The 20,899-nt window shown below is 43.7% G+C and overlaps 1 protein-coding gene and 1 long non-coding RNA gene across 7 annotated transcripts in view; one reads left to right on the top strand and one right to left on the bottom strand.

Annotated features, from left to right (window-relative positions):
- Positions 1 to 20,899, top strand: part of LOC144770238 (uncharacterized) — a 1,037,372-nt gene that overhangs the window by 669,719 nt on the left and 346,754 nt on the right. The window lies entirely within an intron of this gene.
- RNF157 (ring finger protein 157) overlaps positions 1 to 20,899 on the bottom strand; it is a 626,725-nt gene that overhangs the window by 222,602 nt on the left and 383,224 nt on the right. For all 5 annotated transcript variants that reach the window (XM_078654581.1, XM_078654580.1, XM_078654577.1 and 2 more), the window contains one exon: positions 8,964 to 9,069. In XM_078654581.1, coding sequence (XP_078510707.1) covers positions 8,964 to 9,069 — 106 coding nt within the window. The remainder of the gene's footprint in view (positions 1 to 8,963; positions 9,070 to 20,899) is intronic.

Genomic DNA, 20,899 nt, shown 5'->3' on the forward strand with positions numbered 1-20,899 from the left:
AACTGCCAGGCCATGTCTTCCAAACAAGCATCCTGGGACAGGTTTCTGGCTAATCAGCCGTTATCAGCCAGGCTAGCTTGAATCCAGTGGCAAAGTGAGCAAGGGACCCACGTCTGGCATGGTGAGCAAAAAAACGATGGATTTAGGCCCAGATCTCTGTACTGGGGTGAATGTATGACATTGCTCTGCATTCTGTCCATCGCCTGCTGTTTTTCCATTTGTCACCCCAAGTGAGACGGGTATGCTCAGACGTGAAACACGGAAACCTGTCCTAGGATGCTTGTTTCCAGTCCAGGGAGGACCTGGCTAGGCAGTTCGGGCTGGATTGTTCCCATGAGGCACAGGGTCGAGACTGATTTGCATATGGCTGGGTTCAAACTGGAATGGCATGGTGAGCAAAAAAACTATGGACTTAGGCCCAGATCTCTGTACTGAGGTGAATGTATGACATTGTTCTGCATTCTGTCCATCGTCTGTTTTTGCATTTGTCAAACTTGATATAACAGCACGGGGTGTCCCACCTTTTCTATAACGAGAGCTACTTATGATCAATTAAAATAGTCAGGAGCTACTAAAGGCTTAGAATTTTTTTGCAGTATATCCTACATCAAATACATTCACCATAGTGACCTTACCTTGCAGAATTACTAGTAGAGACCACCCAGATGTATGTCACAATATCGAGTGATAACATTTTGCATCATAACAAATTATCAAATACAGAATATTGAAAAATACAATATAATGGAAGCATGTACAAATAAGTTAGTATAGATAATATTTTCAACTCCAAATTTACATACCTTGAAAATAAATCTATCTTCAAGATAAATAGATGCAGAGTTAGGAATGGTAATTAAAATTAAACTCATCTTGTTACGTTCCATATAGATACCCTAATATAGGCCCAGGTAATATCATACACCTTCACCGACATTACCTCCCCTACACTACACAGTAGCAAGCCTTTTAGGATTGAGCCTTTACCCAGTTCCAGTCCTGGGCGTAGATGGAGGGTTTTCCCTGAACAATAGCGTTCTATAACTTCATCAATAGACTCACATAGTATAAATGAATATTCATAAGGGTTCTTTGAAACCAGGCAGGGGCTCCACCACCTGCATAATATCTACGTACAAGGTTCATCCCATACGTCATCCTCACATCCAACAATGGCTAATACAAGAAACACGGGACAAAGGAGCCGTTGATATTTTCTGTATAAATACAGCACATCTTGCTAGTGTTAGCGATAGGGAACCTAATCTTCCAGGCCGACACACTGACCAGAGACGCTCCAGCTGACAGTGGTCTAACTGATCCCTCGCTAAGTGTCCAACTCGAGACGAGGACGGGGTCCCACACTCTCTCACTTCATGTAATGGGGTCAGACTAAAACCTAGAAGGATTCTTGGCTTCACACCTACTCACATGCTTGGTACACCTAGGTAAATTTAGACAGGCATCGTAGGAGTACGCACTTTCATTTTATCATGTATTTTATATTCATGTATGTATTCATTGATTATTGCAAGATGGTAGAACTGTACTATACTTTCATATTCACTGTACTGCTGATCATATAGATCTGCTACTGTAACGGTTGTTGCAGCACATCTATTTTACTAGAAGAACTGTGCAATAAATTATTATTGTAACACGCCCGACTCTTTCTTCTGTGTAACTCTCTGAGACCGAATAAATGAGCACGAGTGAGAGGACTGAGCGAAAAGTAGTACATTGGTTCCACGATTCAGAGGGATGAGGGTTGACATGTTCTAAGGTTGCCAGAAACCATACTCTCCCCAATACGAGGAGATTCTAGTGGCACTGTGAGCTAGCTAATGCAAACAGGTTAACATGCTCGGTGGGGGTTCTCGGAACCAGTCTGCCACCAAACCCACAGTTTATGTTATCCGAACGCGCAGATTCTTTATAGGAATATATAGGAACTACACGTCAATCTTTAAAATCTACATCCATGATATTGTGGTTAGTCTATATTCTGGATATAACATTTTGGTTGGATGAAATTTAAAACTCGATATTGTAATAGAGCACCAACCACCATAAATCCTAAGACAGTGTTACTAACAGCTATGTCAGGAAAAGCTTTACCAATATAAAATGCTTCCACATGACTAATGAAATAACAACCACTGCAGAAAATGCCCACTGCCTCAAAGAAAATACCAACAGCTATAAAGCTTCTCAACTCGGTTTGAATTATCATTCAAGGAGCAGCTTCAAATATTTTTAGGATTTTTAAACCTTTTGTTTTCAAACATTAGCATATCAGTTTCCCAAAATGTATTTTCTATCAAATATGCACATTCCATATTGGGTTAAGATACTCAAAAGAAAATCTTACTTTTTTCGAAAAACAAAACATCACGTTTTTAGGATAGGGACATGTGTAGTGCTGAGATCTTTAAAATGTCTGGACCCTCTGAATTAATTTCTCTGGCGGGCTGCACTACAGGGAGCTACTTACAGGGTACTGGCAAGCTATCAGTAGCTAAGGAGATACCCGTTGTAGAACCCTGTGATGGAGGGTAGAGCCTAAAGCGTTACTTTACTTGTGGAGGACCATTTATGGTTCTCAGCATGACAAAGCTTGTACTTTGTTTGTTTCTGCTAACTAGCAAATAAAACATAAAATATCAATCAATACAACTGCTAGGGTTTTCAAACTAGTCTATAGAGCCCAAATGAAGAAAAAAAATTGCTGTATTGCATTATAGTGCCTAGCAGCACACATTAAAGCAATGTTGTCATCAGAAATTTCAAGATATGCAAAATATTTTTTTTAAAGAACGAGGATCTGAATTTCAGGAGTAATAGGAAGTGTAAAGAATCAATGACACCTCTCCCTTGTCCTAAAATAGGATGAACTTGAACTTTGGAAAACTGACCGGTAAAAAGCAGGCGTAGGCCTGAAAATCAAACCTAGCAAGGCCAAGTCTAGCAAGGCCAAGACAGGGCTAACAGTACAACTTCTGAATCACTGGAGCTCCTGAACTTCTAACTAATCAAGAGGATTTGGGAAAGAAGGAGAAAATATGCAGAAAGCTGCCCGACCAGTCTGATAGGAAATCATCTCAGATGTTTTCACTTTCCAAAGACATAAGCTCTCTTAAGTTCTCTCAGACTGATTTATCTTGTGATTGTCATGCTTCTCAGGAGTGGTGAGTAAAATCTGCTGTAAGCGCTTGCTTCTAAATACTTCTTCCTCTTGAGATTGAAATCACAGGTTAGCTATTGATTATTAGAGTCAATTCCCATAGTGCCTCAGCTTGATGAAAAACTAACTGAAAACCGGTCCTTGTTTTAAAAGAAAATGAGAGGTCTGGTTTCCATAAGAACCAGAGCAACATTCCCTTGCGAGTCAGGAAGGAAGAGCCTTGAGGCTTTCAAAAATGAGCTTGCGTTTCAGATGTCTGGAGTTAGAACCTGACCAAGAGTACCACACGGATGCATAATGCACAAAGCATCGTAATGTCTGAGAAAATCAAGTACTCCTCGTGGTGCAAGTGGAAAACTCTTCTGTCTATAATTTAACATCCAAGATACTGTAAAAGAGGAGGTACAAGGAAGTGTATCATTGCTTCAATTAATCTTCTGAAAAGGAATACAGTCTTCCTGTTGATGACTAATGGAAAATATTACACAACAATGCGTCGCACACCAAGTGATGGATTACTAAATTCTGGGGAAAGAACAATGAAATCTGTAATAGTAAATATTAAAACTTCACCAGATATGACTTACATTTAAGCTACTATTCCTTATTGTAAATATTAAACATCTCTGAAATCCATGGAGCTCATACAATATGCCTAATGCATCTCCTAAAACAGTTGGTCCATAGTTACCATACAAGCACTAAAGAAGAGGAACATGTTCAAACTTGTTGGGGTCATGCAGATCCAGGGCAGGTCATATGCACTCTGGGGTTGTGAAGCACTGGTAATAAACAGATAGACCTTTCCAGTCTGTGGGCTCCAACTCTACAGACTAAAAAAATTAGGTTTTTTGAATTTCTTGCAGCAGCTCAGACATAGACCTTTGTAAGAGATGACAAAGATGGATGTGTTGGGAAATGGAGATATGAGATTTTCTTAAATTATTTACAGAATCAAAGGACCCCGAGTTATGGATGTCTAATCATATTTTAATGAGGACATTCACAACACAAATACATGTTTCTTGAAAAAAAAGGAAAGACATTGTACACAGAGGTTAGGAAATCAAACTCTCCTTATAGGTACTGGGTGGCAGAGGAAGAAAATGACAATGACTTTGGTTTTGTGTTAAATCTCGGTTTTATATTTAATTGTTTAAAATATGGAACACTGTCTAGGTTTATATACTTGAAAACCTACGAGAGGTGATATAAAAAAGGTCTAATTGGAGAACAATGGGTGGCAGTTTAGGAGTTTCCAGTAATCACCCGTTCCGTTTTAACACTTCATATGTGGATGATGAAAAAATGCTTACCATCAAAAGGAATGCCTAGTCTTCAAGACAAAACATGTAAATCATGTACTGAATGCAAAAGGTACACTTTAAAGGATTTTGTTTACACTGCTGCATATTTGCTGCCAGAAAGCTACATATGCAACAAGGTCTGGAAGGAACAAATCAGTCAATTTGTCTACATCAACCCACATTTACAGGTTATAATACAGGTTATAATACTCTAAAGCCAAAGCACAATACACTTGTTCTGGATACAAACAATGTTGCATTCTGGAATAACTTTTAGCTTTGTGATTCCCAAACCTTGGACTCTGTTGACAACAGTGGGAAGATGTACAGCAAGACTACATCACTTCCTTTCCTGAAGTTTCTATAATTAATGTGGTCCTGGCACCTCCATAAAGAGTTCAGCTTTGGGTGTTTTTATTTGCCATCAAGCAATTTCAATACTGAAGACTATGAATGCAGCATGTGGGTCCATGCCATATGGAGGTTTGGCAAGTTAAGGCATTTCAATTTCTTTTAATTTATTTATTTTAGGTCACCTGTTGGGCACAACATTCAGTTTTGTAGAGTCTCTTGGCAGTCTACAGCTACGTATTCTGGCCTAGTAAAGGAAGTTCCAGACATTAAAGGAACTGATGGCCAATTTTGAAATAAATTGTAGAGTTTAAAATGTATTTCTGAAAATCAGTAAGGAGGGTTCTTCACTGATCTCCAGGGGGATATTATTGTTTCAGAGTTGATCTGCAAACATTCTGAATGCTTTGCTGTTCCATTTCCTTAGCTTACATTCAGGCACAGCAAAATGCATAGCAGTCAAAGAAAGGAGGATATCCTTGTTTCATATTTGATTACTTTTGGAGGATGAATTTTGGACCAGTGGCATGGCAAACAATGCAAGCAGCCTTAGACTGTACTCCATTTCTCATTGGTAACCAGTGAAGGCTTTGGAGAAATTCTGACACAGTCAAATTTCTTTAGCTTGGTTAAGAGTCAGGTTGCTGCATTTTGGATTTGGTGAAGCCGAACCAATTTGTTTTGCTGCTGCTATACCTAAAAATAGCATTTCCACAGTCCAGTTTGGTATCAACAAATTAATTGATGGTAAACCTTAACCTTGATATTTTGGCTAAAAATAATTAAAGGAATCTAGAAAGAGTGGATTAAACGTAGCTTTGTGTGGAAAGGTTAATACAAAAAATACCTGTGCGGACTACGTTAATTTTATTTTAATCTAGCAATTTGTGTGCCATGCATGCAGATTGACTAATTAGTTGTTTAAGTAGTTTTGTTGAGTATCTCAGAACTCTACCTTTTCTAGTTGGGCATCGTATTAAAGAAGTGCACCGGGGTGCTTTGGTGGTTTGCACTTTCATTCTACACACCCAGGGGCATGTATGTAGCATGAAGCAAATGAGGAAAGCCTTTGCCTTTTGGCCATATTGAAAATTCAGATGCAGGGCAAACCAGCTGTTGTGGGCACACTATGTAGTGCACCTCTCCAGCCAATACTGGCATCTTAAGGAGATATGGGAGTACAAGAGATCCCCAGGCACCATTCCCCAAATGCAGGTGCAGTCAAACACTGCCTGCAGTGACAAACAGACCACCAGTTTCAAAATGACGGTCTGCCACTGCAGCTCTCTCCAGTACAGGCCAGATTGTGCCTGTGTGGCAGACGGCAAACGTTTTTCATAAACTGGTGCATTGTCCATGTCTGGCACAATCAATAAAGGGCCAGGAAAGAGCACCAGATATGCGATCAGAACTCTGGATGGCAAAGTAGATTTACTTATCTCGAACTTGGCACTATCTTCAAGCATAGAGGAGTATAGAATCAAGGCCCTCCTGTTCTCAGTAACATCATCACCCCCTATAGGAACTCTAGGTCCCTCCGCTCCAATGCAGAAAACTTTTCCAACATCCCTAGATTCAGGAAAACCCGAGCAGGAGGAAGACGTTTCTCAGTACAAGCCTCCCGCCTTTGGAACTCACTTCCCCGTAATTTACGTCTTGAACCTCAATACCTGCGCTTCAGGAAACTGTTAAAAACCCATCTTTTTCCCTAAATCTGTACTCCCCCTCCCCTTTCTTTCTCTGCTTTAGTTCTCCCTCTTCGACCTGGTGAATTCATGGTTCTTTAGCGCTGGGATACCCCCGGGTGACTATCGCGCTTTATAAAAATAAATAATAATAATAATAATAATAATAATAATATAGATGGAGAGGGCTGTCTAAGATTGTTAGAAAAGAAGAGGAACAGGAAAGCACACCAGATATGTAATCAGGCCTCTGGATGGTGAAGTAGACAATTATTTTAAATTTAAGCACTATCTTCAGGTATATAGGAGTACAGATGGAGAGGACTGTATAGGAGGGTTAGAAAAGAAGAGCTGGTAGAGAGAGGGTAGGTTGTCCGGTCACTGAGCTGCTACAAAACGGACGCTAAAATTCTGCGTTCCTCTACCAGCATTTGATGCGGCTGGCGAGCCACCCCGAATGTGTCGATATTACCAAAAGGTACCTCACTGTTAGGTTGTTATGTTTGGTTCTCAATTATACTGATTTGGACGCCAACCACTGAGTAGATGGGTAATTGTTTGATGGTCCTGATGAATTGCTAATTGATCACTGGACTGACAAACTAAGCAAGAAACATGTTGACCGACAATTTCTAGAGAACGCTGAACATTATATAGGGGGCGTGCCAACCCAGTTTTAACCAGGACAAGTAGACTCACAGATTAAAAGTAGTTCTGAGTACAATTTAGTCTCCCTCTTTAACTTCCCTTACACTACCCACACACGTGACACTCTTCTACACTGCACGGCCCCACACCCGCACCTCACCTCACGGTTTTGGAACAAAAGATCTCCAACATAGGGTAACCATCAGGCATTGCAGCACCAGCCTGACGAGGAGCAAGCCCTATGATAAAGCATGACACCTTTTGTGAGATCCTAGTTCCAAAAACGGGAGACTCCCACTCCTACTTCTGAACATATAGTTATACTGACCAATCCATTACAACTACTTTTTTCACAAAGAACTGCATACTTTTTTAATAGAAAAGAAAAGGGTCAGGAAAGTGCAACATACACCTTATTAAGTCTCTAGATGGCAAACTAGATTTAATTTTGTTGAATTTATGCACTATCTTCAAGCATAGAACAGTATAAATGGAGAGGGATGTCTAGGATAATTAGAAAATTAGGAAAGAAGAGGGGTCTGAAGAGGACACCAACCCCTATTACTGTTCCTTGAGGTGCCATGACTACCAAGGTGGTAAGGAAGGGGGCCGCTGAGAAGGGCATGTGTTTGGAACTGATCGCCAAGGCTTCCTTGTGGGGCAACTGCATATTGAAATTAAAACAATTAATTTATGGTTGTGCTGTAAAGCAGACGTTTGTTGTACTGAACAGGTGTAAGAGGCTGGTTAAATTGTTTGGGGGGCACAGATATTTTCTACTGCACAGCCTGAGGAAACCTTGGTTTGCTTGTCATGCTACTGATTCATCATAAGAACCTTCACTGAAATTATAACTATTTAGTATTTCTAAGAAAGGGCTCCTCAACATTTTTGAAAAGTGCTAACACGTTATATGTAGGCATGTATGAGCTGATAAGTACTTAGGAAAATAGCTATTCTGTTGTTAATAATTCCTCTGAGCGCCTGCACACCTTCCAAAAAATCTTGAAAAGCTTTAACTAGACTCAACAAGGCAAAGATTGGAGTTCTGGGAGAAATGGATGGCAAAAATGTACTTTTCTCATTTTAATCTTTCAGGTGAAAGTTATCCTAGGCTATAGAATAAAATGCTAGCTATAGTAAAACCAAAGTTGGCAAGAACTCGGTCTGCTGAATGCCCTTTTTTTTTTATACTCAATCTAAATCTGTTCATAGTTTTCTGTTCCAAAATCCATAAATATGGAGTTAAAATGTTATTTACTCTCTCATGTCAGAGAGTTGTAGATGCTCAAAACCATCACAACTCAGATACAGACTCTAAATATGTAAGAAGCAGATCATTCTGCTTGGCCATTTTGTGTAGGCTACGAATAACGTTTGTGGACCCTGAAAATAGTTTTCAATTGAAAAAGGGTGGTAGTGTTTGATAGAAGGTGCAGGATCCACAGAAGATGATATGCACATTTCACAAACCAAAAGGTCTCCCATAGGTCTGCAAATCCCAGTAAAGGCACATCAACTCAAAACAAAAAATAAAGGCAAGGCTTTCAAGGAATGTGTCTAAAGAGCATGGCAAAAGGCTGCGTTTGCTGGGTACTGTGCTTTCGGTACTAGTCAGAGTATTTCCAAAAGCCATAGTCCTTGACATAGGGCATAGCTACAGGACAGGTCCAGTGCCTGTTGAGCTTAGCCGATAGATTCCTCCCCACCTGAGTTCTCAACCGTTCTACAGATATGTGAAAAACCAGAACTAAGCAATCTGATCCACTTGCAAAGCACTGCACCTACCTCCCCAGGCCGGGGGGACTTTCTCCTCGAAATCCGCATATCTAGCTCACTGCAGGTCTTTTCATCCTCTTCCTCGTGTAGCACAGAAGAATTCTGGGAAATAGACCTGAACAAAGGCAAGAGAGATGCACAGGAAAATCAAGCTAATGAAAGGATAAAGTAAAAACGGAAGTAGAAAGACAAAGAAAGGTATTTCAAACCATGCAAAAGGGTGAACAAAATTAAAATGAGATGAAGGATGGAGCGAGAGGCGCACAAGAAATGAAACAAGTAAATGAAATATTGAGTGGAAAAGTAGTGCATTTATAGGTCACTGAGGTATCTAAACACAAAATCAAAAAACAGGTAAAGGTGATCTCTGGTGACATTAAAGCTTATAATTTGTGAAGCACATGGTTTGAGATATTCATGTGAAATTGACAATGTCTATGCCTCTCCTTTAGGAACTCTATTGATAATGATAAGCACTGAACTTTCTCTCTTGTGCATGGGATATCAGGGCACTTTATCAAATAAAATATAATGTTCAGTTTCCTTAGAAAAGCCATATCTTATTATTTCATATAAAATTCATTATCAGCTTGTTAAAATGGTTATATTGACTGATTCCATTTATTTTCTTTAAATTCAAAAATATATAAAAGTCTCAAAGAGAACTAGATGACGAGAAAATAACCTCATTCATAAACCTGTTTAAAAGGAAATGAAGGGAAAACGGCAGTGTAGTCATACAGGGTGCAGACAAGTAATGCTGTGAAAATGGCACTGCAGGACTCCCAAGTTTTCAAGTATCTCAACATGCTCTCAAAATCTCAGCTACTTCAGTTCTTTTTACCCGCATCTCGTGACAAGATCCTGGAGCACTGATTTCTGCCTTTTTTTGTGTGCATTTTTCCACTGGAAATTTTTCCAAACCCCTTCTAAAATCAGTTTCCTCGTCCTCCCTAACGACTTAAAAGTATTTGCCTGTCAGTTCATGACAGGGCATATTTGTCTTCACAAAAGGCATTTTCTCTCTTTTCGAGAGGTGCCCTTCATGTGGCAGAAAAACAGCAAAATCAAATCCTCATGAACCATGTATTTTTTTTGCTTCTACAAACCCATATTCCTAACAAATGCCACCACTGCAGGATGGTTCCATGGCGTACCCTGAAGGAGAGAGAGATAAACCATCTTCATGGACTTCAGAGCAGAGTATTGCAGACTCTCAGGATGAACTGGAACTTTCGAGGAATGTGGAGAAGGAGACCTTCTACCGGTGCGTCAGTTTCCATCTCCGACTGCTCCTCCAGAGTGAGATGCAAGAGGAGACATTGATTTCTAAAACAGTGCAGTTCCCATTCCAGTGTCATGACATTGATGCACGGTACTGTGGCTACTTGTGCTCCTTTGTGAGCTGGTTCACAATGCAAGAGGCATACACTTAACGTTCAGGGATTCTACAGTGCCAAAGCACCACTTAACATTGAGGCATTATAATATATTAGCCTCTCTTTATTGATCTGCGGAATGGGTTTGCAAGCTGAAATCTGAGAGTCTTGAGTCTACACTCCTATCAGACCAGCTATCTCAGTGGTTGAAGTACCAGAGCCTCAACCTCCAAGAGCCCAATCATCTCCTCAGCCCTCTGGAATTCTCGTCAAGACTTACTTCAATGGTCATTCCACCACACATACCAGCTGCTGGGACACAACTAACGGCCCACCCTCAAAATAGTGCCTTATGCCTGACACAGCATCATCAAGGAGACTTCAACTTAGATCATATTCTCCTCACAAGTCTCTTGCTTGATAGCATCAGAAGTTCGGATCTTGTTATCTTAAATGGGAGAGTGCCCGCCGATAAAACAGCCCATTTTACCTTTCATTCTCAACATACTCAGTGCCTTTTAGATTATGTGATTATTTCCTACCAAATGTTCGGGGCTTGTGATAACTTTTTTGTTAGCCCGTCGGTATGGAGCGACCACTGTATAGTGGGTATGTCAGTGGCTTTTGATCTACCGACCCTTGACTCAGGGAATGCCGGTCCGGGCTTGGCCACTTTTAATAAAGGAAATGGTCGATCCTTTTGGACGCAAAAAAAAGACTGTTGAAGTAGGCTCTATTGTGAAGATGGTGTATGTCGAAAAGGAAGGTATTACTCACTCTAATATCATATCCTTTTTTGAGGCTCAAATGAAGAAGATTTGTAACTTAAGCTCCACATCTTCTGAACCCCTCACGTATAAACAAGATAGGTCTCATATGATAATTTTAAAACAGGCAATTAACCATCTTGTTCGAAAACAGCACATACATTATCTCCTTGGTCGACAGCAGGAAATTAATAGCCTCAAGTGAGTGAGAAGTCGCCTCATGCTCAGCGAAAAAAGAAAGGAGCTCGATGCAAAGGGGATAGGGCTGAGGGAAGCTGCAAGGGCCAAGGACTCGAGAAAATATTGGCACTTGATCACTGAATACTGTGATTCAAGGCAGAGAGCTACCCCGCTACAGATTCCCGAAAAGGAATGGGTGGATTACATCTCTCTATTATATTGTATGAATAGTCCAGTTTCTCCTGTGTTGTCTGATGAGGTTAAACCTGCATCTGCTGTCTTTACTGAATTTGGTCCCCCACTAGGAAAGGAATTGATAAAGTACATAAAGATTGCTAGAACTTCCGGCGCACAAGGGCCGGATGGTATCCCAATTGCACTAATCAAAAAGGAGCCAGAAGCATGGGGTGATTTTTTAGAGCCACTTTTTAAATATTGCTTCTTTATGAATAAAATCCCCCCCTCTTGGAAGGGGAGCATTATAGTCCTTCTGTATAAAAAAGGACCAAAAACGGTGCCGACTAGTTTTAGGCAGATTGCTCTCCTGGATGGCTCCGGCAAATTATTTGCAAAAAGCATATTATGCTACTTACAACAATGGGTCTATGATCAGGATATCCTTCCACCGGAACAAGCCGGTTTTAGAAAGAACCATGGCACCTTAGATAATATAGCGGTTGTTCAGACAATTGTGGAGAAATATGTTTTCTCCTGAGGGATGCCAGTTTATACAGCCTTTACTGATTTCTCCACGGCGTTTGACAAGGTGGACCGCCAGACCCTGTGGAGAAAACTTGTCTCACTCAGCATTCCAAATCATCTCCTGGGTCTGATCATGGAATTGCATATTGACACCTGGTGCCAGGTTCTAATGGGAGGCTCGCGGGGGTCAACATGCAAAATTAGAACCCATAATGGGCTTAAGCAGGGTTGTCTATTAGCACCACTTTTATTTTCACTGTACATCGTTGATCTCCCTGGCGCTTCGAACTTGGCGAGAGGGGATGCCCCCAAAATTGGTCGAATGTCAGTTGGGTCTTTATTGTATGCAGACGATGTTGCAATATTCGATTTAACACCTATTGGCCTGCAACGCCGTCTGGAGGTTTTAAACAAATATGCAGAGGTCCATTTTTTAAAAATTAACATCGCAAAAAGCAAGATCTTGGTTTTTCATAAGAAGGGGCTCAGAATAAAGAGATGTTTAAGATGGATGCTCGGTTCTGAAAAAATGGAATTGGTTGATTCATATGTATATTTAGGGAAAGTTTTTTCCAAAACAGATCGAGACTTGGAACATACTAAACATTGCGTTAGTAAAGCCGTCTCCCAGGCAAGTGCATTAAATAGATTCTATAAAACCTGCGGGAGACGCCATTTTAGCCATGGCTTATCTGTTAAGTTAAAATCCCACCCTTATTAATATATGCTGCCGAGGTGGTGGACATGAATCATTGGCATATGTTTGATAAGGCAGAAGGACGAATTATGCGCCAAATCTGTAATTTAAATTCTCTGGCTGCCCCACATGTTTTGCGCCTCGAATTTGGATTAGTCTCGTCCTTTATTCCAGCCCGGGCAGCAGTTCTTAGGTGGTGGTAACTCTCTCTTCTTGGGGGAAGAGGGTACTCTTAGGGCTGCTCTGAGAATAGAAATCTTTTGCAATCTAAAAGCTCAATCCACGTTTTTTAGGTCCTTTTTATGTGCAATTGACAGTTTTGGTCTTAGTTTAACTCCCGCTTCTCCAATGCCTAAATCTGGTTTGAAACAGTTCTTAAAGAATGAATATGCTACTTACCAGTATGCATCTGTTCTTGGCATGTAGGGCTGCTAACATTCATATCTAGTGCATAGATCGCCGCCTAGTGTTGGGTCCGGATGATTGCACATTGTTGTCCTGGAAGAGTCTTCGAAGTATCACGAGATAGGTGGCTCCTCCCCTGGACTACAGTGCGCATGGGCATCGACTCCATCCCCAGATTGTTTTTAGCCATTGTGGCAGAGATGGAGTGAAATAGTGTAAAGGATGTCCATGCTAATGATGAATGCAAGAGAGTGTCTGCAGCCGCTACGGGCACCGGGGAGGAGGGCGGGCGATATGAATGTTAGCAGCCCTACATGCCAAGAACAGATGCATACTGGTAAGTAGCATATTCAGTTCGAGGCATGTGGGCTGCTAAATTCATATCTAGTGCATAGAATACACAGCAGTCCCTCCATTAAGGGCGGTTGCCCGTGCCAGCTGCAGAAGCTTGAAAAAGTGTCTTGAGAACAGCCTGTCCCACAGCTGCTTGCTGTTTGGAATGCACATCTACGCAGTAATGCTTGGTAAATGTGTGTGGTGTAGACCATGTGGCTGCTCTACAAATGTCTTCCAAAGGAATGTTCCCCAGGAAAGCCATGGAGGCCCCCAATTTGCGTGTGGAGTGCGCTCTTGGGGGTATTGTTAAAGTGCGTTTAGCCTTTTGATAACAGATTTGAATGCATTTAACAATCCATCTGGCTATTCCTGCTTTGGAAATGAGGTTGCCTTTGTGTTGTGCGGAGAAGGCAACAAAAAGTTGTTGTGTCTTCCTAAAGGGTTGTGTTCTGTCAATGTAGTACATTAGCGCCCTCCTAACGTCTAATGTATGAAGCATTCTTTCTGCTACCGTTTGTGGGTTTTGGAAAAATGCAGGCAGGTCAATAGTTTGGTTGATATGAAACTGTGACACCACCTTTGGAAGGAATTTGGGGTTAGTGCGGAGCACCACCCTGTTAGAATGTATTTGGATGAATGGCTCTTGGATAGTGAGCGCTTGCAGCTCACTAACACGTCTGAGCGACGTGATAGCAACGAGAAAAGCCACTTTCCACGTTAGAAACGGAAGTTCGTATGAGTGCAGTGGCTCAAAAGGTGGGCCCATCAGCCTAGTGAGGACCACATTGAGGTTCCACACAGGAGCTGGTGGAGTTCTAGGAGGTATGACTCGTTTCAGCCCCTCTAGGAAGGCTTTAATGGCAGGCACCCTGAAAACAGAGAGGTGCTGCCTATTCTGGAGATAAGCCGCTATGGCGGATAGATGGATCCGAATGGAAGCGTACGCTAGATTGCATTTGTAAAGATGTAACAAATAGCAGATGATGTTAGGAATGGATGCATCTAGCGGGTTGATATTGTTGTCTGTACAGTAAATGACAAATCGCTTCCATTTTGCAGCATAGCAAGCTCTGGTCGTGGGCTTCCTTGCCTCCCGGATGATGTCCATGCATTCAGGAGGCAGGTTGAGGTAGCCAAATTCTAAGACCTCAGGAGCCAGATCGCCAGATTGAGCTGTTGCGGATCTGGATGCTGAATGTCGCCATGGTTCTGCGTCAAGAGGCTGGGTGTGAGATGCAGCCTTTGATGCGGTACCACGGAAAGTTCTAGAAACATGTTGTACCATGGTTGGCGTGCCCATGTTGGAGCAACCAGGATGAGAGTCATCGAGTGTTGCTTTAGCTTTTTTGCCACCAGCGGAATGAGAGGCGCTGGGGGAAAAGCGTACGCAAATTTGCCTGACCAGTTCATCCATATCGCATTCCCCTGCGATTCCGGGTGAGGGAACCTGGCGGCAAAGCTTTGGCATTTTGCGTTTTCCCTTGTGGCAAACAGGTCTATCTCTGGAAGACCCCACTGCTGGAAGTACGGGTGGAGCACTGATGGATGTATCTCCCACTCGTGCATTTGATGGCTGTACCTGCTGAGCAGATCCGCCATCTGATTGTCCTTGCCGGGGAGGTGTTCCGCCATGAGGAAAATGTTCCTCTGAATGGCCCACTTCCACATGCTCTGAGCCAGATGAGACAGCTGTGGTGAGTGAGTACCTCCCTGCTTTTGGATGTAGTACATGGCTGTCATGTTGTCCGTCCGGATCAACACGACTTTGTTGCACAAATGTACCTTGAAGGACTTCATCGCCATGAAGATTGCCATCAATTCCAGGTAGTTGATGTGCAACTTCTGTTGTTGTGTGGACCACAGTGTAGTGGAGCACATGAGCTCCCCACCCTTGGAGAGATGCGTCCGTTGTCAGGATAATCAGTGGCACAGGCTCTTGGAACGGTCGTCCCTTGCAAAGGTTGTGTGGATTCCACCAATGCAGAGAGTTGTATGCCCGACCGGTCACCAACACTAGGTCCGTCAGTTGTCCCCGAGCCTGTGTCCACTGATTCGCCAAGCATTCTTGGAGAGGACGCATGTGCAACCTCGCGTGCGGGACTATGAAAATGCAGGAGGCCATCATGCCTATCAACTGCATGAACACTCTCGCTGGCAGGGAGTGTTGCGGTCTGAACCTCTGGATCAGTGACTGAATGCTGTTGATCCTGGCTGGGTTTGGCTGAGCCATAGCAGTCAGGGTGTTTATTGTCGCGCCCAGATACTGCCGCACATGGGCTGGTTGAAGGTGCGACTTTGGGTAGTTGAGCGAGAACCCCAGACTGTGCAGGAGTTGAATAGTGTGGGACATGTCCGCGGCGCACTGTTGTTCCGACTTTGCTTGAACAAGCCAGTCGTCTAGGTACGGGTAGACGTGTATGTTCTGCCTTCTGAGGTGCGCCGCCACTGTCGCCAGACACTTTGTAAACACTCTGGGGGCAGTAGTTACCCCGAAGGGTAGGACTTTGAACTGATAGTGCCTGTGTTGAATGGTGAACCGGAGGTACCGTCTGTGGGATGGGTGGAGTGGGATGTGGAAATAAGCATCCTTGAGGTCTAAGGTTGCTAGGAAGTCCCCTTGATTTAGCAGGGGTAGAATTTGTTGCAGTGTCAGCATGTGAAAATGTTCTGACAGTATGTACATGTTGAGGGGGCGTAGATCCAGAATAGGTCTGAGGGATCCGTCCTTTTTTGGGATGAGGAAGTACAGGGAATAGACTCCTGTGCCTTCCTCTTCCACTGGTACGAGCTCGATTGCACCTTTTTGCAGCATCACCAAGACTTCCTGCTGCAATAAGTGCAAGTGCTCTGCCGACATAGGACGGTGCCTTGGGGGAATGTTGGGAGGAGTGGACGTTAACTCCAAACAGTAACCGTATTGGATAAGTTTTCGCACCCACCTGTCTGTAGTGATGGACGTCCAGACTGGCAGGAACTGCTCGAGTCTCCCCCCGACAGGTGTTGGATGGTCGGGGGGCAGTGACAGAGAGTCACTGTTTATTGGAGGCAGAGGAACGTGAGTTGTTGTTTCCTCTGCCCCTGCCCTTGGCACTGTTACCTCTGTATCCTCCTCTACCCTGCTTGGGGTAGGAGGATTGTGCAGTACCCTTTGAAAATTGTGATTGTTGACCCAAGTGTCCTCTGGTAACACCACGTGCTCCTGAGCGACGAAAAGTGCCGCCCCTGAACTGTTGTGACTGAAGTGCCCCCATGGACTTAGCAGTCTCGTTGTCTTTCTTAATCTTTTCAAGTGTGGTGTCTACATCTGGGCCAAACAGTCTGTCAGGATTGACGGGCTGGTTGAGGATAGTAGTTTGGATGTCAGGCTTAAATCCAGATATACGAAGCCAAGCTTGTCGCCTCAGCATGACGCTAGTGTTAATTCCCCTAGCCGCTGTGTCAGCCACATCAAGTGCACATTTTATTGCAGCGTTTGATATAAGCTTTCCCTCTTGTATGAGCATTTCTGCTGCTTCTTTATACTCATCAGATAGATGTTGAAGGAGCTGTTCTAGGGTGTCGTAATGCGCCCTATCGTAACGCGCCAATAGTGCCTGTGTGTTCGCTATACGCCATACATTGGCAGCCTGCGCAGCCACCCTTTTGCCAGATGCCTCAAGCACTTTCGACTCCTTGTCAGGGGGAGGAGCTTCACCCGTAGTTTGGGAGTTTGCCCTTTTGCGGGCATTGGCGACCACCAACGAGTCTAGAGGCAACTGTCCTCGAATATATGCAGGATCTCCAGGTGCTGGCCTGTATTTTTTCTCGATACGTGGGTTCACCACTCTTGCCCTGGTTGGTTCCTTAAAGATCTCTGGGGCATGTTTAAGGACACCTTTGAGCATAGGAAGAATTTTAACTGTTCTTTCTGAGACAGAGAAAGTGTCAAACAGGAAATCTTCCTCCACCGGGTCAGCATGCATGTCCACATTATGATTTGCCGCTGCCCGTTCGATTAAAGCATTAAATGCTGCAGAATCCTCCGTTGGAGATGTACGTGGCCCAAAACCTTGTGGATCTTGTACCACCTGCTGGCCACCTTGGTCCCCAGTGTCGTCATATGTGTCCTGCTGAACATCAGGGTCATTGTCCACTGGGAAATTGTATTGGTCGTCTTCCTCATCATCCTCTCCCCCTGATTGGTTTGGGGAAGGTGATGGACTTCTTCTGGGTGGTGGTAGGATAGGCTCAATAAGGGCAGGAATGTCCTGTGCTGGCCTCTTTTTCTTCAGTGGAATAACATAGGATTCCAGTGGTTGGGAAGTGATCTTCCTTTTGTAAAGGGTCAGTTTCGCTGTTTGGGCATCGATGTAATGCTCAGAGTGTTCTTCTGAGGCGTGAAGCGTCGAAGGAGCCGAAGTCTTTGGCACCGATTTAGGTGCAAATGCCTTTGGTGGCACCTTTGGTGGAAGAGTGTAAATAAGCTTGGTTGATGACTTTTGAGGAGTGTCAACCTCTTTCGGAGCCGATGGCGTGGGAGCCGTCGCCGACAAAGTCTTTTCTCGAATCCTTTTCAGGGAGTCGGTGACTTGTTTAGTGAAGGAGGCGGAGGGTGTCGTAGCCGACGTTCGGTGTCCGGTGGCGTCGGAGTCCCTCGGTGTCGACGGTATTTGCGTCGACGATTCTTCAGCTGCAACGTGGCGCGGCTCCGCTGTAGGCTTTGGCGCCGATGCCGATGCTGCATTTCCGACATCTTTGTGCCGATGCGTAGTGGCTGCGGCCTTCGGGTCATGGCCTGTAGTCGATTTTTGTTCGACGGGGCGTTTAGTTGACGGCGCCGTAGGAGCGTCTGAAGGCGTGTGAACAGACTTCGACGTCCGTGCCGGAGCAACAGAGGCCGACTCTTGACGGAGGGCCTTCTTGGAGGATGAGTCCTTGTGCACCATCTGCGGCGCTGTTGGCTCGATAGCCTTCTTCGACTTCTGTGGACCGGAGGTGGACGGAGTCGATGAAGGAGCAGTCTGATATTTTTTGTGGGACGTCGGCCATCTTAGATGTTGTCGAGTCCGTTAGTTTCAGTTTCGTTTTCTGCTGGACGTCGGCCATTTAAGGTGTTGTCGAATCCGCTGGTTTCGGTTTCGATTTTGCCTGGACATCGGCCATCTTGGGTGTTGTAGAAACCGAAGGTTTCGGTTTCGATACGTTGGATGGCGGCTCCGCTTGAGTGTCCGTGGCCGGGCTAGAATGCGGGGCCGGGGATAGCGGTGCAGGGTCGTGGGTAAGGCCGAGTGGCGATCCCGTGACCTGAGCCTGTGTAATATAGACTTCGGGGCATAGCTCTTCCTCTGAGCTATCTTCCGCGGCCCCATAAACTTCTTCGTCGTCCCCTACCTCCTCGACATATTCAATGTCCTGGTCCTGTCCTTCGACCTGTTCCTCGGGATCGGACTGGACCTCCGTCGACGGTGGTGAAATTTGGAGATGATGGCTACCGCCTTCCTCCGCAGGGTCGTCGAATATGTTGTCGGGTGCCGGTGTCGCTCGCTGGGCCTCGAGGCGCGCCACGCGCCGATGCTTGAGCGTCTTCTTTGACCTGAATTTTGAGCAGGCCATGCAGTTGTCTTCGTTGTGGTCCGGTGACAGGCATTTATTACAGACCGGATGCACATCGATGTGTGGATATTTGGATCCACAGACGGGGCAGAACTTAAACGGGCTCCGCTCCATGTTAAGGTCGTCAGGTCTTGCTGCGACGAGAGGGCCTCGAAGTGCGAAGAGTAACTAGACTCCGTAGATTTCCGGCTCAGAGAGTCAAACAAATACCGACGCTGGTAACGAAGGTCTTTTGGCCTTAAGAACAAAGTTTATCGGTTCCGACACGGAGACGTCGAGAACCACATCCGAACCCAATGGCGGAAAAAAACAATCTGGGGATGGAGTCGATGCCCATGCGCACTGTAGTCCAGGGGAGGAGCCACCTATCTCGTGATACTTCGAAGACTCTTCCAGGACAACAATGTGCAATCATCCGGACCCAACACTAGGCGGCGATCTATGCACTAGATATGAATTTAGCAGCCCACATGCCTCGAACACATAGATCCCCTATCAGTTTAGCCAGAGACATTGCTTTAAGTAAATCCAGGCCCAGTAACGTGGCGGTCAGTGGGAGTACATTGGGGAATAAACCACAGCCTTATTTAACTTGGAATATCCCTCATGGGATTAGAAGGCTGATACTCCTACTGAGATTTAATCTGCTGCCTTTAAGAGACGTCACTGGTATCTGGGATAAAACACATAGAGAGAAGAGAATTTGTGAACTGTGCCAGTTGCAAATTCAAGATCTTAATCATGTCTTATTTGTATGTTCAAAACTGCAAAGTGCCAGGCGAGCGTTTTTAAAACCAGTATTTATCAAATTTAATATTCACTCTGCTCAGGATGCATGTTCTCTGTTTTTTTCACCCCCGAATGAAATGGTTTGTTTTAAGATATACCAATTTTTGCCTATTTATTAGAATTTTGTCTAACAGTAGTACTCTGGTTTCGATTTAATATCAACTGGTTGGCTATTTAATTGTTTCATGTATTCATTGCATCATTTGCACATTACTTAGTATGTATATAAGAAATTTTATTGGCCGGTTATGTGATTGTTTTACGTATTATAGCATTATTTGCACATTTCACATTACGTTTGATATCATGTTATAGTAATGTAGAAGGAAGGAATTTTGTACTGTATGCAATGTTTGTCTTTTTAAATTGTTAGTGTGTTTTTGTGGACCTCCGTTGGACTTCCAAAACAAAATAAATACATTGAATTGAATTGAATTGAATCCTCACAAGTCACATTCTAGACAGTATTAAAGACCTCACTTTTACCATTCTATACAATCTAGAAGATCTTGATCTTTCGGATGTTCCTCAAAGTGTTCCTCAAGATGTTCTTCTAGACATTTTTCAAGGGCATAGTCTTTATTTTCTAGTTCTTGATCATGAAGAAGAACATGAAGACATTGTCCAGCCTAGGCAGATTCACCACCGGCCAGATTTTTTCCACTGACAAGATCGATACTTTTGAGGAAGGCTTGATTAGAGGCACTAATAAACATAACACATTACCAACCACTTCTATACTGGCATACTTTTTCAAGAATGCTCGTTCCTCTGGTTCCAGGTCTCCTCAAACCTGCAATGTAAATGTTTCTGTGAAGGCCGCAGTATGTAGGACACAGAAATATATAAATCGCTCTAGCTGGAACCATTGGTACTAAGGTAGGACCCTCCACCGACTCAGTTACTGCCTCAGTATCAAGAATCACAAGTCTGCTCCTTTATTCACTGCTCCTACTCTAAGGGAGAGTAAATGCTTGGACTCTGTGGGGAGAAACATCTGTGGCACATCACTAAGGGCAAACAAATCTGCCAGTGATACTGCCCTCTCGGTCAGATACAAGAGGCCGCTATGGGATTCATTGCAACAGTTCACTGATG

The sequence above is a fragment of the Lissotriton helveticus genome, chromosome 7, assembly GCF_964261635.1.
Source record: "Lissotriton helveticus chromosome 7, aLisHel1.1, whole genome shotgun sequence".
NCBI classification, from domain to species: Eukaryota; Metazoa; Chordata; class Amphibia; order Caudata; family Salamandridae; genus Lissotriton; species Lissotriton helveticus.